Source organism: Labeo rohita, chromosome 2 (assembly GCF_022985175.1).
Source record: "Labeo rohita strain BAU-BD-2019 chromosome 2, IGBB_LRoh.1.0, whole genome shotgun sequence".
In the NCBI taxonomy this organism is placed as follows: Eukaryota; Metazoa; Chordata; class Actinopteri; order Cypriniformes; family Cyprinidae; genus Labeo; species Labeo rohita.
Genome location: NC_066870.1, coordinates 24,408,135 through 24,434,600, shown reverse-complemented (window position 1 = coordinate 24,434,600; position 26,466 = coordinate 24,408,135). Strand labels below are relative to the sequence as shown.

The following is a 26,466-nucleotide window of genomic DNA, read 5'->3' as shown; positions in this document are numbered from 1 at the left end:
TGAACACGTGACAGGTGATTCTAAACAACAGTGGACCACAGGTGGTGCTATAACAGTCATAAAGGTAAAAAACAATGGCAAATTACCTGTATTTGCCAATTTTTTTTCCCAATCACTGATTTGGGTGATTACAGGCTTGCTAAACAATATGTAGTGTGTTTTTCCATATTTTCTTAAATGCCTTAAAGTGCTTGAACCCTGGTAATCACTGCTTATAGCAATATTTATTTTAATTATTGTCATGCTAATTATATACAATTATTACTGCAGTTTTATTCATATCTGTCTTGACATGGTTCTAAACCACCACACACACATCTGTGTCTGAAAACTTGGGTGTTACGAAATGCTTTGATGTTATTTATTCAGCACTAAATTGAGAAATACGGTTTTTTGATATGTATTTGGGCCCCACAGGTTAAGTCACGACATGTGGAGTTAGTGAAGTAAGCAGGTCATCAGTTAACGTCAGTGAGATCATCGTTGGGCCTCTAAAAACAAGTCTCACATAAATCAAGAGCTTTCGCTTCAGCCACACACTCCTTTCGTCCTTCCTGAATCTGTCTTTTCATTTCTCCCCCTTTGTCTGTGTCTCATGAGTATATACTGCAGGGATTATCCAGTTCATGTGTGGCCAAACTCGGTGACTGAGAGGAATGTCACAGCTGACATGTGAATGAAAGGGTTAGTTTTTTGTGCAAAAGTAGGCAGGAAAGCTTGGGATAGACAAAATCAAAATGGAAATGCCAAATATTTGGTAAATATATTTAAAATATGGCTGCCAATCAATGAAATGATCAAATCATGACCCATCACAGACAACAGGCAGAACACCAGGGTAGTTAAACTTTGGTGACTGCAAGTCTGGAGGCCCTACATGGTCTGGCTGAGGGCTCTCAGCTGGGAAACCTTTGCCATCCCCGAGCTATTTTCTCTTCCATCTGACACTGAGAGTCCTAATTCTGTTTCTCAGACACACAGATGGCTTCAGAGCCTCTGTGTGTCACCCACATAGGGACTTTCCATAAGAAAACCGACGTAGACGTCAGACGCCCCTTTTTAAATGTCTGTTTATAAAAGCTTTGACAGACATCCTCATAACAGAGCAGGAGCTGAAAGGAGAACAATCTTTATGGGAGTTTCGGAGCGCTGATGTTCGAGTTAATTCTGTTGATGACTCGCTTCTAATTTGAGAACATATTTCAACAATCCTAGTAATTATAACTTTTGTCCTTGTGAACAAGTCAAGTATGGACAACACAACAGCCATAACAATGTAAAGTAAAGAGTCTGACCTGTCACAGTTGAATCCATCCACGTTTTCCTTGCATTGGCAGCGTCCGTTCTGGACATCACACTCCTGCGTGCTTCCGGCTGGATTACAAGAGCAGGGTCTGTGGAGGGAAAAGAGGGAGCGGGAAGGTTATGAAGGAGGAATCAACTTTGAAGACGTTAATTAATGGGTCTGCAAATCTAATATAAAATTCTCAAAAAGAACGACAGCTTGTAAGAAAGTGTTCCAGGTTGGTGGGTTAAGCCATGCCAACTTGGATAAGTTATAGCACTTTACCTGCAGCCTGCGGCAGTCAGTGTGTGGTATCCAGGCTGGCATCTGTCACACTTATCTCCCATCACTCCAGGCTTACAGCTACATCTGCCAGTGTTGTCACACTGGGTACTGAGAGAACCTGTAGATGAAGATCCAGTAAAACAAATGGTTACAAACTCTGGGAGCCCGCTCAGATTTACAAAAAAAAAAAAAAAAAAAAAAATTATACATGCCACATTATTGTTTAGTTCACTGTTCAGTTTCTCAAATCAAATCAAAACACAAATGAAACAAAAACATAAAATACAAAAACAGTATGTAGTATGTCTGTTACGCACCAACAGGGTTGCAGCTGCAGGAGAGACAGCGCTGGCTGGAGGGGTTTCTGTAGTAGTTGTCCAGGCATCGCTCACAGTTCGGCCCATCCGTATTGTCGGCACAGTTGCGGCAGTGACCTCCATGACCAGTGGCACGATACAGCTCAGGGTCGAAGTAACATTCAGCACTCTTTCCATTACATTTACAAGCTGAAACAGAGACACAACCTCCAGTCAGAACTCAAATGTAAAATCTCCCAAGGGTGCCATTATTGTCACTATTACGCAGACAATCACATTTGTACATGAAATAAATGCTTGAACAATCTGTGGTAGCAGAGGAACTGAATTACGCAGATGCGGTTTGGCAATCATCAAAATTTCAAGTAAAAAATCTGCCTGAGCAATTAGTGGACACGCTCATGAGAGAGAAACGGAAAGAGAGAGACAGAGTGTAAATAAGATGATGGAGGAGCAGGAGCTGTGTGGGTGTGAGAACACTGGGTCTCAAGCTGCTGTACATCAGATGTGCACATTAGTCATGCATTTCCAGGAAGTGCCTGCATGCATGCGTCCAAAGAAGAGGAGGGAGGACACCAGAAACCCCTTCCATATACAATATGACTTTGGTTTAAGAAAAACAAAGATGACTCAGTATGGAGGAGAAGATTAGTCTGTGGGGAAAGACTGCGGTTCTTCATGTACTTGTGACAGAGGTCAAACAGGTGGGATTTTGTTGGATCTTCCTACTTATTCCAATAAATGCTGAGACGATGTTATGAGGATAGTTCCACTCAAAATGAGCACTGCAATTGCGAGTTATAGTCAGAATTACGAGACAAAAACTCACATTCTGACTTTTATTGTGATACAACTGCGAGTTCATATGTAGCAATTGTGAATTATTTCTCCGAATTGCAAGTTGATTTCTTGCAATTGTGACTTTTTTCCCATAATTGTGAGATATAAACTTGCAATTGCGATTTATAAAGTCAGAATTGCAAGATAAAAATTGAAGTTGATTTCTTGCAATTCTGACTTTATAACTTGTGAGTTGAAATTGAGTTTATATCACAATTCAGAGGAAAAAAAGTCAGAATTGCGAGTTTATAACCCACCATTTTGACTTTTTTCTTAGAATTGCACGTTTATATCTCATAATTGTGAGTTTTTTTTCTCTGAATTGAGATCATTTCTTGCAATTGTGAATTTTTTCTCAGAATTGTGAGATACAAACTTGCAATTGCAAGTTAAGTCACAATTGCAAGATAAAAACAATTGTGAGTTTTAAAGTCAGAATTGCTAAATTATTTCTTTGAAATAATCTATAATATAGAATATAAATAATCTACAATATTTCTCAGAATTGCAAGATTATTTCTTGCAATTCTAACTTTTTTTTTCTTGCAATTGAGAGTTCATATCATGCAATTCTAAGTCAGAATTGTGAGTTTATAGTGTGGACAGTAGTGTATATACATGCACGTATTTGGAACGTAGTGCACAAATCTGTTATAAGGTAAAAGGTTATGATATTCTTAAAGAATTACAGCTTGGTAGTTTTATTTATACAGGTTTGGAATTATACGACGGTGAGTAAATTATCACAATTTTCATTTTTCCTTTATATGAGGGAAAAAAAAAAATTAATTAAAAAAAAAAAAAAAAAAAAAAAAAAAAAAAAAAATCACTGACAGTCGAACTAATATTTTAAGGAAAAATCAACTAATAACTGAAGACCAAACTTACGCAGGCACTCGTTGGGGTTTTCAGCTGTGGCTCTCCTCCAAGGACGGTCATTGTAGAAGGGCTTGCAGACGTTGCAATCTGGTCCCTCTGTGTTGTGTTTGCAGTTACACACCAGCTTGCTGTGCTCATTCTTCACACACTCGCTGGCATGCCCATTACACTTGCACCTGGGTGGGGAGGGGGAAGGTAACAGACCGGTCAGGTGCAAAAGGCCCACCACACAATGATAGGGCACACTTACTGTATGTGTACACATCCTGCCGCTGTTGTGCGGAACACAAACCAAGCAGGCACAAACGTGCCGCAAAGCTGTTCAAACACAGAGCTCTGACGATGTTTGTTGAGCCTATCACTGAAACGTCACTGCACCTTTGTTTTGAGATTGAGTAGCTGATGTCTGTGTCTTTATCCTGCCTGCCCTTTGATACAGCGATTGAGTGCATGCAGTAGTACAGTACAGCACTACTACAGTATGCAGTGCTTTTGACTGTCTTTTAACCTTCAGTAAATATCACATACACTACTAGTCAAAAGTTTTTGAACAGTAAGATATTTAATGCTTTTTAAAGTCTCTCCTGCTCACCAAGCCTACATTTTTTGATCCAAAGAACAGCAAGAATTTATTCTTGTGATTTCAAAGCTGAATTTTTAGCATTATTATATAGAAGTAATTCTAATATTCTGATTTGCTGCTGAAATACATTTATTATTATTATTATTATTATTATTATTATTGTAATATAGTTGAAAACCGCTGAGTAGAATTTTTTTTTTCAGGTTTCTTTGATGAACCGAAAGTTTGGAAGAACAGAATTGATCTGAAATAGAAATCATTTGTAGCATTATAAATGTCTTTATCATCACTTTTGATCCATTTAAAGCATCCTTGCTTTATAAAAGTATTAACTTCTATAATTTCTTACCAAAAATGACTATATTTAGTGCCACAGTTTGGGCACAAAATCTTATTTGTCCTCAAATTCGCTTGTCATGAGCAGCGAACATATTAACCAATGGAGAAACCTGACATTCACTTGTCATGAGTGCACAGCAGCGAACATATTAACCAATGGAGAAACCTGACAGAGGCCTCAGAACAAGAGAGGGCTTGTGCAGCTAAAGCCACCTCTTGCACACCGTCTCAGGTGATCCTTGGCAAAGCCTCATGGAAAAGGTGACGTGAGGAATAATAACTTGGTGGAGGCTGTGCACTCATCAAACGTGCATTCTTCCCTAATCCTACTATATATTTATCACGGATACAATAAAACTCCCAGGATGCTATGTTTCTGCCGATCAGATCACTTCAGGAACATATGGCTGTCAGTAAGCCCTGATGTGTTTGCCGGACAGGAGCTCTTAGGCTGTGAGGCAGCAGGTGTAAATTATTCCCTTCGGCCTCAGCCTTGTTCCCTTCCCTTTCCAGACTCTCAGCCCGCCCCATTCCAGTTCCACTGCGCTCTGTAATCCAGCACTCCCAGGCAGGAATGTAGGGAATGTGGGCTGTGTAATGGAAATCTGCTCCACATTTCAAACAGATTAAGGTGAAAAGACATGCAATGGTGCACCTAGAGATGTTTCACACTTGCACAACAGTGCTCTGATCCCTTATACAGGCATGTCCCTCATCTCTAAAGTTCACTGTCATAGTTTACAGATTCCACAGACAAGAAGTAAAGAGGGAATTCTTTCATTGTTGCACCAAGAGCTAAAGATAATTGCACTGGAATTAATTATTCTGGTCATTTTTTGCATGTGCAGTTGAACAAAATGAGGAATTCTTTTTGGTATTATCTCAACTAGATGCTTTTCTCACACAGAAAACTTTTCAATGCATCCCAATCAACCAATTTCGCTCAAAGCGTGAAAACTCACACTGCAACGAATCTAATCTTTCAAAGCGGCAGTTCGTTTCTTTTGTTTGCATGCTGAAAAGACCTCATATCATCTTTCGGGTCACATGTCAAGCATTCCAGATGGAGCTGTTGATATCCGTGGTTTGGGATCAAGATTTTTTTTTTTTCATAAGAAATCTCTTATGCTAATCAAAGTTCCTCTTATTTGATCAAAAATACAGAAAAATGATATTGTGAAATATTATTGCAATTTAAAATTTTCTATTTAATATACTTTAAAATAGAATTTATTTCTGTGACACAAAGCTGAATTTTCAGCATCTATTACTCCAGACTTTAGTGTCAAACGGTCCTTTAAAAATCATTTATTATCAATGTTAGAAACAGTTGTGCTGCTTAATATATTTTTTTGGAACTTGTGATACTTTTTTCAGGAGTCTTTGATGAATAAAAAGTTAAAAAGAACAGCATTTATTCAAAATAGAAATCTTTTCTAACAATATAAGTCTTTACTATCACTTTTTGTCAATTTAACAGATCCTTGCTGAATAAAAGTATTAATTTCTTTACAAGAAAGAAACCCCAAACTTTTGAACGGTAGTGTATATTGTTACAAAAGATTTCTATTTTAAATAAATGCAGTTCTTTTTAACTTTTTATTCAAAGAATCCTAAAAAAAAAAAAAAAAAAAAAAAAAAACAGGTTCCAAAAATAAATAAATAAATAAAAATAAGTAGCACAACTGTTTCCAACTGTAATAATAAATCAGCATATTAGAATGATTTCTGAAGGATCACATGACAATGAAGACTGGAGTAATTATGCTGAAAATTCAGCATTGCATCACAGGAATAACTTCTATTCTAAAGTATATTAAAACAGAAAACCACTATTTTAAATTACAATAATATATCACAATATTACTGTTTTAATCAAATAAATGCAACCTTGATGAGCAGAAAAGACTTCTTTGAAAAGCATTAAAAATATTACTGATTCCAAACTCATGAACAGCAGTGTATATATTGACATATTCACGCTGGAGAGTGAAGCAACGAAGAAAACCATGACCAGAACAGCTGGAGATGCTGATTTAAACCCGTGTTACATTCAGAGAGCAGATGTTGAAACTGAAAACGTACCTTCCTCCCACAGCGAAGTCAGAGATAGCATAGTAGTAGGATTTGAGAACTTTGGGATCGTTGAAAACTTCATCTCCGAAAGTGTTCAGTCTGTTCAGGGTCACTTTGATGTCCGTGGCAGTCACCCAATCCTGACAGAGAGAAATATAATTACAAATAAGGCATTTAAAACAAAATGGGACAATAATGGTAATAATGTAGACCCATGTAACAGAGAAAGAGAATGTAACAGTTTTGTTTTCAATTTTTGGAATAGTTATTAGCAGGGAAGAATTCTTCCCATCTGTTCTGTGTGCAGATGTCTAAAGAAAATAAATCCCTCTAATCTCAGGCCTCTAATCTAAACCAAACCTGCTGCAGTCACGGTGTGGCACTGTAACGTCTGCAGAAAGGTTTAACGGAAAGACAAAAACACCAGTGTGACGTTTAGCATGTAAATGTCATTTAGAATGATGTTGCACAGAACTTGAAGCTGAACTTTGCCTGTTTGCCGCCACATGCTGGGCGTGCCAGTGGGAATAATCTCAGGAACCAGTGAAAACATGACTCAGACCAAGACTTTAGCCTTCTAAAAGCTTTGCAAGAATTTCCTCTGGTTTCGCTATAAAACGTGTGAGTTGTTTTTTAACAAGCGGGGCTGACAGAATAACACGGGAGGTCAGAGTTGAGCCAGGCAACCCTGTAACAAGGGTGAACATTTTCAGTCCACTAAACCCCTGCTGGAACTGAGGAGAAAACGTACTTAAGTCATTCTGACACCTTATCCACTGCTGAAAGCCGTGATTCAGAGCACGTTTCTGTTTGGGAAGAGAGCCAAAGACACCACAGTTCTCTTCCATTAGATAAACATGTTGCATAAACACAGATTTATTACACTGAAATGTGGGGATCATCAATAATATTAGATATTCCTCACACAAAGCTGTAGTATAGTTTAAGGATAAGCAGTATGATCAAAATCTTACATCAAATTGTCAGTAATTTTACGTAGGGCCCTGTGAAATCTGTTTTATTTTTTTTCCAAATACCGTTTTTTCCATTTGAATTTTTCTATACTCAATAATCATGCTAAAAAGCATGAGTACTGTTTGAAATCCTCGAAATCATAAAACGTACACAATTTAACAGCAATTTATTAACAGTTTAACAAAAATGACATTTGTAAGGCCCTATAAATTTTTATCAAATTCAGTTTTAATTTTACCAAATTCTGTGTTTTCTATTAATTCTCTGGACTCCATTTTAATGGTTTCATTTTATTTTAATAATCAAAACCTCTATCTCTAATTAATTGATTTTATATTAAAAAAAGGCTTTCTTATTTTTTTTTTTAAATAAATAATTTTTAAATACATTTTTTCTGGTAAATATTCCTTAAAAAATTTGTTTTAATAATGATTTTATTAGTAGTAGTAGTACAAGTAGTAGTAGTAGTAGTAGTAGTACCATCATTACATTAAGTCATATATTTCTGTCACAGTTTCTTCTTTCAAGTTAAACTCAAGTTTATTTTGTTAAAACAAAACAACAACAACAAAAGACAAAACAAAAGGTACAAGTATAAAACAATATAAAGTTTAGGCTAGGCAAAAAATGAAAACTTTTATACAAAAAGAATACACTGAATTGAACAAAAGTGACAATAAATTTTTTAACAATGAAATTTATGCTTTTATGAAGAAACAAAAAAAATGGTGCTCAGCTTTAAAAACTAAACTAAACTAAAATTAGATAAAAATAAAATCTAATAAAATCAAATAAAAACAATACATTTTTATGACCAGGTTCTGCAATTCCGTCCATTTTCTGCATTAAAGAAATCATAGGACCTTTTTTATGTCACTGTTACTGCATATCACAATTTTTTTATAACATAATTTTAGCTGTTACGTCAAGCTAAATGTTACACATTTTGAATTGTTTTTAAATTACTATTTAGATATACATGTATAGACAATTTATAGTTTATGTAAAGATTGTTTTAAGCTCACTTCAATTTTTTTTAGAGCCTATTAAATGTTAGAAAAATGGCTTTCAATTATACTTCAGTGTTGAATTAATTGGTATCATTAATAATAGGCTACTTAGTAAAAAGACGCCATTAAACATTTAAAATACACTATATTTATGCTGTTTCTACATAAATTTGGAGGTTCCATGTGAAATTATGACAATATAAACATTAATATCCAATTAATCATGATTAATTACAGAAACGTGAGATTTTTTAATCAACTAACAGGCAGCACTAATTTGAACTTTGTATAGATTTTGGTGTTGGTAATATTAGTTCATTTTGCTGCTGAATATGCATTTGCAATTTATGCAATTTAATTTCTAATATTATAGACCTCCGAGAAAACAATCATGACAGCTGCACCCCCTTGGCCCCCTTCAAATTGTCAATTAGAAAATCCGCCCCTCAAATAAAGCTAACTGAATAGCCCTGATACAGTATAAATAGTACATATTAAATATTAATACAAATCACTGCATACTTAAAATAAAACATCTGTCATCTCAGATTATTTTCTTGAACTTTTGTATTTGGAGGAACTGCATAAATCTGTCATCAGAACAATAACAGCTTCACATTACGCAACACATAATTAAAGGCAAAAGACTAAGAACTAAAATTATAAAACAGCTCATTCAGACTCAATTCTGCAAGGATGGTCTTAGTACAGTCTGAATGTCGTGTGTAAAATGTCTGCACTACTTCATAAGGTCATTTTTTCAGCTTGACAGTTAGTCACCATCCTCTTTCATTGTCTGGAAAAGAGCAAACAGGACTCCTATTGTGCTCAGTGGAAAACTTACATCATTAAGCAAAATGTTTTAAGCAAAATGATGATGACAGGATTTTCACATTTGAGTGCACTTTGGCTTTAACCCTTTTCAGCCCCCAAGAAATGAGATGCAAACAGATCAGCATCAGCACTGCTTGGAAACAAAAAAAGAGAACATATAAAAGTAACAGCTAATTATCAACTAAGGATATTAATGACACATGATGAGTGAAGCTAGTTTGTTGTGGATCATTTTCAAAAGTCCACAAACAAACCTACTCATCTTCACTCAACACACGCTTCTATAACGGAGCCGGCATGACAGCCACATAAACCCACAGAAACAGATCCATTCCTATAAAAAGAGTTCGGGGCTTTGGTATTAATAGCTTTACGCCACTTGAGATGTCTGATATGAAAGGATCTGGCGACAGGGCTAAAATTGTACATTTGGTAAACACATTAGGGTTTACCAACATGTTTACCAAAATAATACTGCGTAATTTTGTCAATAAAATGAGACGCATGTAGCACTTGTTTGGTGGTACAGAATATAACTAGATGAGTAAAGTTTGAGAACAAACATTGAGTTGGCTTGGGAAAGCCTAGCCTGAAAGTTTGAAGCAGTTGTAGAAGTATTAAAGTTGAAGTTGCTAACATGATTTAGCACATTGCTTACATGATTTAACATGTTGTTAGCATGTTTTAGCATAATTAACTTGTTGCTCGCATTTTTAATAGGCTGATTACAATGTTGTTAGCATTATTAGCATGACTAGCAAGTTACTAGCATGTTTATAGCCTGATTAGAATGTTGTTTAACGTTTAACATGTTACTAAAATCTTGCTAGCATGTTTCCAACATAATTAGCATGTTGCTAACATGTCTTAACATGATTAGTATGTTGTTAGCATTCTGTTAACATAATTAACAAGTTACTAGAATGTTGCTAGCATGATTTAACACATTGCTTACATGATTTAACATGTTAGCATGTTTTAACACGATTAACTTGTTGCTTGCGTTTTTATGAACGATTACATGATTAGTATGTCACTAGCTTGTTGCTAGCATGATTAGCATGTTACTAACAGGTTGTTATTGTGATTAGCAAGTTAATAGCCTGCTGCCAGCATGATTAGCATGTTATTAGCAAGTTTCTAACATAATTAGCAGGTTACTACCATGTTCCTAGCTTGTTGCTAACATGTTTCTAACACGATTAACATTACTAACATGTTGTTAGCATTATTAGCATGTGGCTATCATGCTTCTAACATGTTGTTTGCAAGTTACTAACATGTTGCTAGTATGATTTGCAAGTTACTAACATGATTAACATGTTACTAACATGATTAACATGTTACTAACATGTTAGAAAGTTACTAGCATGTTTCTAACATGATTAACATATTACTAGCAAGTGGTTAGAAAATGATTAACGTTGCTAGCTTGTTGCTATCATGTTTCTAGCATGATTAACATTTTACTAGCATGTTGTTAAGTTACTAACATGTTGCTAGTAAGATTTGCAAGTTACTAACATGTTGCTAGCATTATTAACATATATTACTAACGTTAGCATTATTAACAAGTTACTAGCATGTTGTTAGCATTTTTCTTGCATTGACATATTGCTAACATGTTGTTAGCATGATAAGCATGGTACTATCATGTCTCTAACATGATTAGCACGTTACTAGCCTGTTGTTAGCCAGTTAATAGCATGTTATTAGTATGATTTGCAAGTTACTAACATGTTGCTAGCATTATTAACATATATTACTAACATGTTAGCATTATTAACAAGTTACTAGCATGTTGTTAACATTTTTCTTGCATTGACATATTGCTAACATGTTGCTAGCATGTCTCTAACATGATTAGCACGTTACTAGCCTGTTGTTAGCCAGTTAATAGCATGTTATTAGTATGATTTGCAAGTTACTAGCATGTTGCTAACGTGGCTCTAACATGGTTAACAAGATAGTAGCATGTTACTAGCATGATTGAAGTTACTAACAGTTTTTAGCATGATTACCAAGTTACTAACATGTTGTTAGCACGTTTCCAACATAATTAGCATGTTATTAGCATGTTGCTAGAATGATTAGCATGTTAATAACATGTTGCTAACATGATCAATATATTTCTAGCATGATTCCCATGTTTAAACCAGCTAAAACCAGTTGATTCAGTTAAAAAACAGCTAAAACCAGCCTAGACTGGTTGTCTAGTCTTAGCTGGTTTAAGCTGAAAATAGCTGGTTTAACCTTGGCTGGTCTTTTAGCAGGTCTCCCAGCTTGGCCAGCTAAGACCAGCCTTTGGGACTTTAGCTGGTGTTGATAGTCTGGTTTTCAAAAAACCGTAAGCCGGATCAGTTAAAACTCTTGGAGGAGATACTAAGTTTTGGCCTACAAGAATATAAACCTCTACCTATATTTGTAAATTAGAAACCACGTGGACCGACTTGAATTTTCAAAATTTTCAAAAAAAAAAAAAACATGATAAAACTGATAAAAATAAAAATGCTGCACATTGTTTATCACTTGCACGCGCACTAGTTTCCAGCTGTGTCTGTGCGCTGCCAAGCACAATCAGATCGGGGTGGGAAATCTGGGGGTGTCGCCTAGTAACACGCTACAACTGTTGGCTGTGCTGAGCGAGCGGGAGGCGACGTAGCACCTGGACAGCGCAACACGGGTCTCACAAACACACAGCAGCCAACCTGCCAGCTTGCTTCCATGCACGAATTCAGCTATACATTATCTGCTGTCCACCCACTCCCACTCATCTCTCACACGCTTAACCTCTTTTCGCCTCCCTGTAACCACGGCAGCGTCTTGTTTTGGCTCGGCATGCAGAAAGCTTTCTCTGCCTGACAACAAATTCCATAGTCAGCACACGGAAGGACTGACTCAGCTCACATTGGGTTAAGTGTCTGTCTCTTATTTAGCTAATTAGTCTGAAATATGTTTTTGTGTGGTTGTGGTTTTGGGAAATATCTCAAGTTCTGGTTAAATGAAACAATGTAACAGTAGGATTTCTGCATAATAGTGGTTCTGTGGTGTGTAACGGGCAGGAACATGTCGTAAAACCTATTTTAAAAGAAAATTGATGCTTTTATGAAACAACAGCCATGGAAACTAAACTAAACTAAACTAATTAATAGACGAGGTAAAATATAAACCAATAAAAAGTTTAGGGTAGGCAAAATTTTGTCTTCAAGAAATTAAAACTTTTGTACATACAGGATGCACTGAATTGAACAAAAGTGATTGGATGATTTTTAACAACAAAATCGATGGTTTTATGAAGCAACAAACTAATACTGCTCAGCTCTGAGAAATGAAATGAAATGAAGTATAAAACAATATAAAGTTTAGGCTGGGAAAATTTTGTGACAGTAAATGTTTTTAACAATGCTTTTATAAAGCAACAAAAAAAAAGCTCAGCTTTGAAAACTACAGTAAACTAAATTAAAAGTTAAAAGTTTAGGTTATGCAAAATTTTGTCTTCAAGAAATTAAAAATTTATACATAAAGGATGCAAATGACAGTAAAGAATTTTAACAATGAAAATGGATGCTTTTATGAAGCAACAAAATAATGGTGCAAACCTATAAAATAAAATAAAATAAAATAAAATAGTACACATAAATACAAATAAGTTTAGACTAGGCAACATTTTGTCATTAAGAAATTAAACCTTTTATGCATTAAGGACACAGTGAATTGGAAAAAGTAACAGTAAAGATATTGAACAATACATTTATGCTTTTATGAAGCAACAAAATGATGCTCATAAAATAATAACATAATAAAATAAAATAAAAAAAAAAAAAATGAAATGAAATAAATAAAAAGTACACATCGATTCAAAAGCTTAGGCTAGGCAAAATGTTGTCTTCAAAAAATTAAACCTTTTTTTATACATAAAGGATGCACTAAATTTAACTAAACAAGCAGTAGTTAAGTTTTTTAACAATAAAATTGATGCTTTTATGAAGCAACAAAAATGATGCTCAGCTATGAAATGAAATATAAAATAAAATATAAAATATGAAAAATAAAAATATAAAAATAAAATAAAATAAAATAAGATAAAAGGTGAAAGTATACACTAATACTAAAGTTTAGGTAGATTTTAAAGATTTTTGGAGAGATTTTTTTTTTTGCATCCACAATAAATATTAACTAGCTGTGATAAGAAATGTTTATTAAAAGCATATTAGAATGATTTTCTGAAAGATAATATGGCAAATCAAATTTTACATCAAATTTTAATATTTAAATAAAATAGAAAGTGTTATTTTAAATTGTAATAATTACTAGTGCTTTTACTATAGTTCTGACCAGATAAAAATCAGCCTTGGTGAGCATAATAGACTTCAAAAAACATTACATACTCAATGTGACAATCCTACTACTATTACGCTACTACGTTATAATTTTTAGCACTTCATGTCTGCTATTGCAGTTACAATTGCAACTCATTTCCCAGAAAATACAGTAAATGCAAATGTGTAATTTTATTGTTCTATTTTGCAAATACTACTTACTATCTCTCACATGTAAACACTTCTAAATTATGAGCTGTTTGTTTGAGGCTGTGGAATGTTGCACAATCTTGACAAAAAAAATCTTGGAAAAGTAACTTGGCTGCAATCACACATTACAACACAACCACACATCTGGAAACACAGTTTTCATTTCCCACCAATAATTTTGTTATGTCTGAGACCGTGAGTGTTGTGAACGCTTGTGACTTCATGAATGAGCGAGTTAAAGCAATCAAGGAAGGGTGAGTGAGAGATCAAAAAGAGGCAGAAGATCTCATTTACCTGCAGTACAGGGCTGTTATCAAAGTTATATGCGCTGGGTCGCCCCTCAAGCGTAGAGAAGGCCACGTTTCCTCCGGTGAGCGGTGAGATGTCGCTAAACTCATCTGTGCACAGAGCCTGCTGCTCGTCCTCACCGGTGCGGATGAAGCCGCGGTTGGTCTTGCTGTAGGTCTTCTCGCAGGAGCCGCTGTAGTACTGGAAGGGAATCCAGGGCCCGCGTTCACTAGTGCGCTTATAGATGGCAAAGCTCTCAGGACGGCTGGTGTGAAACTTCAGACGCACATAGGTGATGTCGAAAGCCTTGCCTGGAAGGAGAGAAAAGAGAAATTTAGGCACTGCAGGTTTATCTTCAAAACATACTGGAAACATTACAATTTAACACCATAAAGCGCTGAACCGCAGCCGGACGGATCATTATCGGCACTAATATTTAAAAGGGAAATGCTAACAATTTTAAATAGTTGGGGTGCAGAGCTGTCACGTATTGCATGGGAAAGTCACAGATAAACATCATCAGATACAACGAGGATATGCAGCATATATTTAGGTAAAAGCAGAAGTAAGATTAGTGAGATGCACTCTGTAATATAGAGAAAACGCAAGGCAGATATCACATGGATAGAATGATAGCAGTGTCTAAAGGTAGAACGGAGCTCAGATAAAGCGGAAGATGACTGGATACCATACGCTCTCTTTGCTAAACAATCTGTGCTTCGGTACGGACCCCTAGCAGATAGAGCGGGATTCAAGGAATGGATAAGACACTAAGTCTGCGTCGCAGGTGTCAAACATACACACATCTCTGAAAGATTGCACAGAAAAAGGGATCAAGGTTAAGCAGACAAACCTGATATTACACAGCTGGCGTAACGCCATGCAAACATAACCTTGTTCCAGTCAAAATGCCTCAGAGCTCCTTCCTGTGTGATAAGATCTGCAAATCCGTGCCATTAAATTTCCATTGTTCTGCTTATTTTTTCCCTCAAGGTGCTGAAATAATCAGGACCGTAACCACCTCAGAAATTTGAGGGGGGGTGCCCCAATTTTCAAATGATTGTGACATGTTTTTGCTGCATTTTATTCAAAATACAATGAAATGTATAAATACAATGATTTGAATACACCATTCAGTTTTTTTGTTTTTTTTTTATCATTAGTTCAGGTTCTAAATTTGCAGTTCTGACTTTTTTCTCAGAACTGTGTGGTAAATTTGCATATAAAGTCAGTATTGCTTGATATAAACTCACAACTGCAGGAAAAAAGTCAGATTTTGAGAAAAACTCACTATTTTGAGAATATATGAGTCTTTTTTTCTCTCTATAACTCGCAATTGCAAGTTTATATCTCACAATTCTGAGAAAAAAGTCAGTTTTATTTTTTATTCAGGGTCGAAACAGGCTTATACAAGATATAAACTTCCTATTAGAAGAATAGTTTTTTTTTTTTGTGAGAAAATTGTGAAAAATTGTGAGTCAGAATTGTGAGAAAAAAAGTCAGGATTGAGAGATATAAACTTTCAATTGCAGGGGGAAACAAGATTAAAAACTTGTCTTTTTTCACCTCAGAACTGGACATTTTAACTCATAATCGCGAGTTTATATCTCACAATTCTGAGAAAAAAAGTCAGTGAGCTGAAAACTCGCAATTACCTTTTTTTATTTAGTGGCAGAAACATGCATATATATAGCATATATAGCATATATATATATATATATATATATATATATATATATATATATATATATATATATATATATATATATATATATATATATATATATATATAAATATATATAAAAACACGCGCTTTAAACTAGTTTTTATTACTCTCCCTTTTTAATCTCTTCTTTGAAACTGTCCTTTTATCTCTCTGCCACAACTGGAATCATTTCGTCATTAACCAGCCTGAATTTCTTTTTTTACTAAGATGCAATAAAACACTGTCTTGTAAAAAGACTACAAGAGCATAATCTCACTTTTTTAAACAAGAAGTTACAAGAACTTTCTGCAGAATTTCTGCAGCTTTGCACGGTCCTCCAGCGATTATACAGTGCGTGTAAAAACATATTTTTGCATGTCTGAGCAAGCTGTATGTGTTAGAGAGAGACTGCAACCAGGGGCCAAATGGAAATGGTATGGAGAGACATCATTTATTTAGTGTGAAGAAAATGACACCATCTTTCAACAGGACCATGGGGGGGACCAATGTTTGCTTTAGCAAAGAATTTGCTCTCCAAACAAATCGGCAAAAACTAGGAACAACTGTGTGTTAAGTAAATACACTGAGAGATTGGATCAAAAAGTAAAACTAAAGCTAAAGCAGGGACTGATTTAAAGCAGTGACAAAGAGACTCATACCTTGCAGCAGTCTCTGAGGCCATTATTGCTGTTAACATGAAAATGAACTTGCTGACTTTTAGGAGCCCCCTGCACACATCATGCTGTCAAGGTCAAAGTTCAACAGAAGTGAGAGAGAATTTTACAATAGGGCATGAGCCTTCTGCTTTTCTGTCAGTGAATGAGTTGAAAATGCCACACGTAGTGCTTAACGAAATGTTGACAATGACTCAAAGGTGAATGAATGGTTTCAAAGGTTTTTCCACAAGTTGGTATGATTATTTAAGGTCTTTATGAAATGTCTGCAACATACTTTGTTTAAAATTCCTCAATGGTCATGTAAAACAACACCCTTTCTCACCCCTCTCTTTGATTTTTTGTGTATTTGGTGGTGTGTTACCGTCAAAACTAATCCACTGTGTCCTTTGGAGAAAATGAAGACTCTTATGTTCACTTTTACATTCAACTACAAAACACCTGCTTACGAGACGTTGTCGTTGTGGAGACATACAGCTGCTCGGGCCCAGCGAAAAAGACAGACAGCGTACAACTGACTAAGGGTGGAAATATGCAAATACGGGACAGTCCATCTGTGATCATGGGCGGAGCTTGAGCAATATGACATCATACTGCTCAGAAAAACAAAACGGGTTGATAATTGAGGTTTTAGGGTATTAAAAAAGGAGTGAATGTTATTTTTTTATATGATTGTAGGGTGGTTGTGTCCACACACTGCTAAGACATGTATATGCAAACACCATGTAAAAGTGAATTTTGCATCCAATGTCCCCTTTTAAAAAAATCCCAGAGACCTCTTCTCCTGTGGAATGCAAAAGATGATATTTAAAAAAAATACATTTTTATCCGTACAGCGGCAATTGTTTTGGACCCCATTAACTTTCATTGTATGGGCAAAAACATATTTTGTGTTCTACATAACTAAAGTCAAATAGGTTTAGAACAACATGAAGGAGAGTAAATTAGATTTTTTTTTCCTTTTTCACTGCAAAAAATGCTTTTCTTGCTTAGATTTGTGTCTTGTTTCCAGCCAAAATATAAAAAAAATTCTTAAATCAAGAAAGATTTTCTAGATAAGCAAAAATTATCGTCTGGATTTCAGGAAAAAACACGTCAAAATTAAGTGTTTTGGTCTGAAACAAGCAAAATAATCTGCCAATGGGGTAAGCAAAAACTCACTTTATTTTGACTTATTTTTTTCTGAAAATTACAATTTTTGCTTGTCTAGAAAATCCTTCTTGATTTAAGAATTTTTAGATATTTTGGCTGGAAACAAGACAAAAAAAATAAAAATCTAAGAAAAGCATTTTTGGCAGCGATTTTAAGAGTGACCAGAAAGAACAAAACAAGGCTGTACTGGCTCTTGCAAAGGAGCAAAAAAGATGATGGTCACGCTTTTGAAACAAGACAATATTCCCATGCATGCACACTGGAAAATTCCAGAACACAAATTCATACAGTGAGTCAAAGGTGTTTCCCAACAGCCATTTAACAGTTGTCTATATTTCTTATGGGCTTTTCAAATTTTATTCCTCTCTTGCTGGACAACTTACTCTAACAGATGTTTTCAAGCCATGAATTTACCTTAATTTGTCTCTTGATCATATCGTAATTCACTGCAGGTCAAGTCCAGTGAAACAAAGAGTGGAACCACTGGCAAGAACATTGGGCCTAAATAGGACAATTTCCCATTCAAGTCCTGATCTGAACCCTGGGGCAACCTAAGGCTTCCACATATTGATCCGACAACAGCAGGATGACTTTTAAAACCTAAAACCCAAACAATGCACTGTCTTAAAGCGTTCACGTGTGAGCTGTACATGTTCTTCGCTGACTAGGCTGGCGTCACGGCAAACAGTGCCATCATTGATGCCTCACCTCTGAAGTCTCCCCAGCATTCTTGCAAAACAAGACGAACCAAATCTTCTGGCAAAGCCGTGAAGAATCGAGCCAGATGCTGGCTGAGAGGAAAACAAAAAACCTCCTTCATGTAGCCAGTGTGCTTCAGGAGGACAGACAAAGAGCACTTGAGCACTGACTCGTAGTGCTCACTGGAGCAGTGCCGGAGCTCAAAGGCATGACTGAAGCCAGGGCACACATGAAGAGGAAAGGGTCAGGCCCTGTGGGGGGACGTCACACTGGACGGTCTTTGAACTTAGACTTGATGACATCTCATCTTTGTCACCAAAGCCATTGGACACCGAGGGTGTGATTTCAGGGTCTACATACTGGAATAAGAAAATTAAGGGATTAGTGCACTTCTAGAATAAAAAATTCCTGATAATTTACTCACCCCCACGTCATTAAAGATGTTCACGTCTTTCTGTCGTAAAGAAATTATGGTTTTTGAGGAAAATACTCCAGAACTTTTTTCCATATAGTGGACTTCAATGGTGGCCAATGGGTTGAAGGCCCAAACTGCAGGTTCAAAGGAGCTTCAAAGGGCTCTACACGATCCCACCCGAGGAATAGTCTAATGGAACAAATTGAACAGGGGTCTGACTTGCTTTGCACGCTTGTTTTGTAAACATTGGGTCGGTATTTCCGCCTACATCACGCGTGACCTTTTTAACGTGACTATGTAACGCCTGAAATCGAGCTAGTGCATGACAATCATTTGTGGTTAAAAACTATACACATTTTTATTTTTTTAAAAAAATGACCAATCGTCATGCTAGATCAGACCTTTATTCCTCAGCTGGGGTCGTGTAGAGTCCTTTGAAGCTGCACTGAAACTGCAATTTTGGACGTTCAACCCGTTAGCCACCACTGAAGGCCACTATAATGAGAAAAATCCTGGATTTTTTCATGAAAACCTTAATTTTTTTGCGACTGAAGACATGAATTCCATGTGGGTGAGATAATTATCTGGAAATTTTTACTCTGGAAGTGAACTTGCCCTTTAACGTGGAGGCCTGTGTCAAACATCTCCAATCTCGAAAATAATATACAATGTACAAAATACATTACATTTATAATTTTATCACTGCAGCAAAGGTGATACAAGAAGGGTTTAAGAAAAAACATCCCAATAAGACATGCAGGCAGGCTAAAAAATAAAAAATAAATAAATTAAAGCTGATGTTCTCGTGATCCCAGAAATACTGCACATCCTTTGGGCGATTAATCATTTCCTTTGGGTCAACAAAGCAGACATTACACAGACCTAAACCATCATCGACCGCAGCTGTGGGGGAAGTAGCCACAGGTGTCCCCTGAAGCTGAGAAAAATTGCAATGAGCAGAAGGAGTCTTTTTCTCAGAGCGTGCACCAGCTGGTAGACATGCTAGGATGGAGAACATACTAACGGATATGAAACAAATGAACTCTATCAGACTGTATTTCAGAATGTGTTCATTACTTACTATTATTGTTCGATTGCTGGTTTTATTTAATAATCCTCATGGGAAAAAGTCACTTTCTATGGTCATAAACTAACGCTGGTGTGAAGTCGACTGATGTATTGAGGTCTATGCCAGGAGTTGAAAAGCTTTTCACAAACTCAACTTAATTAGGCTTATATGGAGGCAAATTAAAGGGCTCTTTTAACTTCACATTAATGGGAAATTCCTCTGTGACTAATCAGTTATTCATTACTGCTGCCACTGAATGCAGACATGAAGTCGACTTTAATCCATAAATACAGTGGGGTCTAAAAGTCTGCTACCCTAGTGAACTTTTTTTTTTTAATGCAATACAATATATTTAATTACATTTTACTTATTTATTTATTTACTTATATTTTATTTATTAGTTTTTATTTAGCTATTTTTATAGTAAATTTTTAAAACTTTAAAACTGTTTTTATTGAGTTGAAAGGAGATGAAAATTTCCTGATAATTTTCTAACCCCCATGTCATCCAAGATGTTCATGTCTTTCTTTCTTCAGTCAAAAAAAAAAAATTATGTTTGAGGAAAACTTTCCAGGATTCCTCAATATAGTGGACAATTGGTCAAAACAATTGGTCATTTTCTTAAAAAAAAGTTACATTTATTCACTTTAACCACAAATGCTCGTCCTGCCCTAGCTCTGCAATGCATGACTTCACACATTGCGTAATCATGTTCGAAAAGTCATGTATGGTTAGACGCCTCTAACTTTAAAATCATCCGACATCGTTGTTTTATCTTTAGGGAAGGGCGTTTGACTCTTTTCACTTTGTAAACACTGGATCGATACTTCTGCCTACATGATTACGTAATGTGTGAGGTTGGGCTGGTGCGAGATGAGCATTTGTGGTTAAATCATTAGTTTTATATGACAAATCATTTCATTAGATAAGACCCTTATTTCTGAGCTGGGATTGTGTAAAGACCTTTGAAGCTGCACTGAAACTGCAATTTGGAGCCGTTGGCCACCACTGAAATCTACTATATGGAGAAAAATCCTGAAATGTTTTTTTTCAAAATCCTTAATTTCTTTTCTCCAGAATTAAGACAGACATGAACATCACATTTTTCTAAAGGATTCAGATATTTGTATTCCACAGTATACTCCTAATTTAAATGCATGTAAATAAATACGATAAAATGTATTTCCACATTATTTCACTCTCTCAAAGCTGTAAGAAGTCCATGAAGAGTGCTATGCATTTTGTGGCACATGAATGACAGAAGTACATGGGTTTACCAAGCCCTTCAAGTTCAAGACTGCCCTGAGCAGAAGAACAAGAAAAAAAATTCCACCACTCCTTCCAGAACAATCAGGGTATTGATGATAAAAACTGTAGGGCTCCCCATTGTGAGACTGAATAGATAGAGGACGGAAGAAACAAAACCGTACATTTCCGTGCTGCTCAGATCAAACTGTCTCGGGCATATCCACCATCAAGATCTCGGGCAAATTTCAAGCACAGCTTTCAAGTTCTCAGACAGGGACATTCTATTCCACTTCCTCTGTCTTTCACAATCTGCCCCGTCCTCACTCACACAGACACTTAGTCATACCTTCACCAAATATTTTTTTTTTCTGCCTTACAGTGTCCAAACCAGCTGCAGCCTTATGTAGCCCCGCCCCCTGTGAAATCTCATTGGTCCAAAATCTTGCTCCACAACTATAAAACATCAAATAACTTCCAATTTTGCAATTAGTAGAGAAAACTGGGCTGAGTTCGAACACGTATCATAGGGACAACACCCTTTTGGGTAATCTGGTTTTATGTGCCTTGTTCAAGGTCATAGTATCTCTGGTTATAAGCCTACTGAGTCTCTGCTGTAAACACACTCATTAGGAAGCAATTTCTCTCTGTCTCATACCTGTAACCAGAATTGTGACAAGGACAGGAGTTGTTGAAGAGGGAGGGGGGTGGTAACTGGCTGAATTGACTGGAATGTGCTTCCATACATAGTGACGCCAGTGTGGGGGGGTCAAAGAGACCGAAAGAGAGATTGAAAGAGAGAGAGGGAACATCTGTAAAATAATCAAAAGCAAAGTGAATGGATATAAAGGCTTACAGAAAGAGATAAAACACAGAAGATAACATCCAAGACTTTGAGAGACACTGATTCGTAAAATCAAAGAACGCAAGCCACATATGGTTAAGGGGATAGTTCAACCAAAAGAAGAAATTGTTGAATAAAGTCCTTATTTTTGTTTTCTTTGCACACAAAAAGTATTCTCATAGCTTCACTTATGTCACATGGACTATTTTACTGATGTCTTGACTATCTTTCAGGGCCTTGAATGTGTCTGTTGTGTTGCTGTCTATCTAAGGTCAGAAGGCACTCGGATTTCATCAAAAATGAACGAAGGTCTTACGGGTTTGGAAAGACATGAGGGTGCGCTTTCTCTTTAAATGAGAGATTCATTTTGGTTGAGTGAAAACTGCTGCCATAAACAATTCATGATGAACAAGGAAGAGTAAAGGAAAAATATGATAAGAGGTCATTGTGCTATAAAAAAAAAAAAAAAAAAAAAAAAAAACTTCATGCTTCAGAAAATGTCATCACCTGCATTTGTAATCAAAAGATCATGGGTTTGGGTACAAAAGACTTTACTGTAATTATAAAAGAGGGAAAGGAGGAGATATACATGTATGGCATTAAATTTAAGGCAGATCCTCTAAAGGAGGTGAGGAAGTTCATGAAACACCACTGTGCGGTTCAGTGTGGCTTAACTGGTCATTATAAAAGATGAGAGAAGGGCTCAGGAAACACACTGAGGCTTGTGTGTTAACGATAAAAACGCAGGCCTTGCTAACCTGCTATTGTATTCTATTCAGTAAGATTTCTGTTCTACTTTCAAGGACATCAAATTGATTAAAAGTAGCGGTAAAAACTTTTTACATTATTACATCAAAAATCCATTTTCAGTATTAATAATTCATATATCAAGAGCTGGGGGGTGAAAACTTTTTGAATTTGAAGATCATGGTAAATTGAACTTATTTTGTCCTCTGGGGAACATGTAGCTTCTGAAGGGCAGTACTAAATGAAAAAAGTATAACATTTAGGCAAAATACAAAAAATGTACACATCTATATTTTGTTCAAAAGTTTTTACCCCCGGCTCTTAATGCATGGTTTTTCCTTCTGGAGCATCGTTGAGCGTTTGAACCTTCTGTAATAGTTGCATATGAGTCCCTCTGTTGTCCTCAGTGTGAAAAGATGGATCTCAAAGTTATACAGTCATTGTTGGAAAGGGTTCAAATACACAAAAATGCTGGCAAACTAAAGAATTTGTGGGACCTGAAGGATTTTTCTGAAGAACAGCGGTCAGTTTAACTGTTCAGGACAAACAAGGGACTCATGAACAACTTTCACCAAACAAACAAACAAAAAAAAAAAAACAGTTGTGGATCATTCAGATAAGAACACAATATTAAGAATATTTTCTTTTTTGGACTATATGTAAACATCTTATGTGAAATGTCTTATTCAGGTCAGTACTAAATAAACAACAACATGCTTTTTTTTTTTAAATCCCTCTTATTTTGGTAAAATAATTAACATTTTTAATGATTCTGAAAGGGGATGTAAACTTTTGACCTCAACTGTACATCCTAAAGTGTATTAAAATGGAAAACAGTTGTAAAAATACCACAATTTTACTGTTTTTATTGTTGATCAAATAAATGCAACCGTGATAAGCATAAAACTGTTTTTTCAAAAACTCCAAAAGTCTTACCACACATCTTTTTTAGTATTTTAAAAGGTTACTAACCTTTAAACGTCCTCCATAATGTTTAACGTAACTACGCTTGATATTTTTATTTGTGCATTTCAAATTTAACTCCTCAGCTTTAAAGCATTTCAGCTGTTGCAACACTGCGATTCTCTCTCCTTGACAAAAAGTAAACTTTGTTCTACATTCTGTCCTTCTAAACGTCCTTCTGACGTCCAAGCTGAATCGCATTCTTTATGCTGAAGACCTATGACTTGAATTTTAAACCAGCCCCACAGACAGATGTGTGCATTGTGCTTGTGGCGCTATATATCATAATATTTCAGAATGTGTCCAACATAGAAAAGTGCGTGAAGAAAAGCAGCAGCTGTCTAAAAAGACGGCCATAAATCCACTTTAAACCAAGCGTGAGGAGAGAGGGGGAAAAAGTCGGAGCCTTGAGACAGGAACACTTCAATCCTGGGAGAAAGACTAAATTCATAAACCAAGGGCTGAAAAATATAACAAATCAGTCAGGAGATACAATCCATCCTTGAGTTTGAACTCCCACTGGACTTTTAGCAGTTCCTCCTTAAACGGTGGCCAGTCTTTTGATTAGAGAAAGTGTGAAGAAAGCACAAAAACTAAAACAATATCTTTGTTAGGAATGCCTGTCTGATGAAGAAGAAGGGGTCGTTCTCAAAGGGCTTGTGCGTGCTTGCTTGGCAAGGCGGAGGGCAAAAGATTTAGCCTTTAAAAGTGTCAAACGCATTTATTTGTGTGCTGAAGGTAAATCCAAGTTTTATGGGGGAAATGACTAAACTGAAAAGCCTTTTGAAATGGAGAGGCCGTTGACTAGTCTCCTTTCAAAAGGAGGCGCTGCCAAGAGGCCCGGCTCTGAAAATCACATCACATTAACATGGTCAGTCTTGTTGGTATGCAACTGTCACATGGCCCCAATTAAATCCTCTTAAAACAAACACTAAATAACCACGAATCACAAACGGAACACTAATGCGCAGGTCTCATTCATAAGTTTCAAAGGTGAGATCCAGATCTCCGCGATCAGGGATTCCATTCAGGATTGACATTCCTGGGTTAGGGAGGAATGAAAAAAGAAGGTGGAGCGCTTTGCCAAAGGCCATACTATGAATTCACACCTTTCAGCTTACCTTCGAGCCTTATTGGTGATGTTTGAGCTGATAAAGACCAATTGAGACAATTGAGCTACAGCTCTGTTAAAACAAAAGAAAGATGCATTCATTAACAGCAGCAAATGGAGCCTCGGGCCCCAGGCTGACTGGCTCGCAGGGGACGACAGTAATTCACAAAGCTGTTTACAAGATGTGGTAAAACTCTGAATAAATTGCTGCGTTATCTAAACAACTCGGAAAGCTTTACAGTTGCGAGTTTGCTGTGTGAATGTTTTAATCGTGGCTGAATTGATTATAAGCCATACTGAAATGTCATGCGGTAGACATTTTAGTGCAGAGAAATTTACGGTGCGGAAAAAAACATTTGGCTTTTACCACGAGAACAGAAATTGGATTTGAGCTACACCCTGTATGTTCGGGCCTGCCTCTTTTGGCGGGGCTGAGGGGAGGCGTTGGTCAGTTTACAACAGTCCTCTGTCATTAGGGAGACCATTTCTCAATAGATGACCATTGCACAACATTCTTGTCAAATAACATTTTTCTGGAAGTGTATTTGTATTCCACTCACTAAAAATAAATAAAGAAAGGGATGTCAATACCACAGTAAATAGCTAATGACTTAGAAATAAGCTAATGACTGAAATATGACCTGTAAGATCTTTGTTCATCTTCGGAACACAAATTAAAATATTTTTGTTGAACTTTGGGAGCTTTCTGAGCCTGCATACCCTCTAAAAAACGCTTGGTTCAGCTTGCTGGGTCATTTTATTGGGTTGTTTTTAATATTTTTACCTAGGTGCTAGGTAGTTTTTCTTCACTTTAAAAAAAAAAATCTGGGTTACTTCTCTTGTTAAAATATTTTATATTTTTACTCAGATGTTGAACTTTGGGAGCTTTCTGAGCCTGCATACCCTCTAAAAAACGCTTGGTTCACCTTGTTGGGTCATTTTATTGGGTTATTTTTAATATTTTTACCTAGGTGATCGGTAGTTTTTCTTCACTTGAAAAAAAGCTGGGTTAATTCTTTTAACCCAAATGCTGGGTTCAGCTTGTTGGGTCATTTTATTGGGTTGTTTTTAATATTTTTACCCAGGTGAAGAAAAACTAACCAGCACTTTAAAAAATGCTGGGTTATTTCTTTTAACCCAAATACTGGGTTCCGCTTGTTGGGTCAATTTATTGGGTTATTTTTAATATTTTTACCATGATGATGGGTAGTTTTTCTTCACTTGAAAAAAAGCTGGGTTAATTCTTTTAACCCAAATGCTGGGTTCCGCTTGTTGGGTCATTTTATTGGGTTATTTTGAATATTTTTACCTAGGTGATGGGAAGTTTTTCTTCACTTAAAAAAAAGATGGGTTAATTCTTTTAACCCGAATGCTGGGTTCAGCTTGCTGGGTCATTTTATTGGGTTGTTTTTAATATTTTTACTCAGGTGAAGAAAAACTTCCCAGTACTTAAAAAAAAATGCTGGGTTATTTCTTTTAACCCAAATGCTAGGTTCAGCTTGTTGGGTCATTTTATTGGGTTATTTTTAATATTTCTTACCATGTCGGGTAGTTTTTCTGATTTAATGAGATGTTCAAATATGTTCTCTAATCTCAGTACTG

General features: G+C 36.1%; 1 protein-coding gene across 1 annotated transcript in view; it reads right to left on the bottom strand.

The window, feature by feature from the left end:
• lamc1 (laminin, gamma 1) overlaps window positions 1-26,466 on the bottom strand; it is a 70,294-nt gene that overhangs the window by 14,723 nt on the left and 29,105 nt on the right. Inside the window, exons 2-7 of the mRNA XM_051130610.1 lie at window positions 14,247-14,551; window positions 6,614-6,744; window positions 3,616-3,782; window positions 1,888-2,076; window positions 1,571-1,688; window positions 1,296-1,394 (exon numbers count right to left, since the gene is read on the bottom strand). Coding sequence (XP_050986567.1) covers window positions 1,296-1,394; window positions 1,571-1,688; window positions 1,888-2,076; window positions 3,616-3,782; window positions 6,614-6,744; window positions 14,247-14,551 — 1,009 coding nt within the window. The remainder of the gene's footprint in view (window positions 1-1,295; window positions 1,395-1,570; window positions 1,689-1,887; window positions 2,077-3,615; window positions 3,783-6,613; window positions 6,745-14,246; window positions 14,552-26,466) is intronic.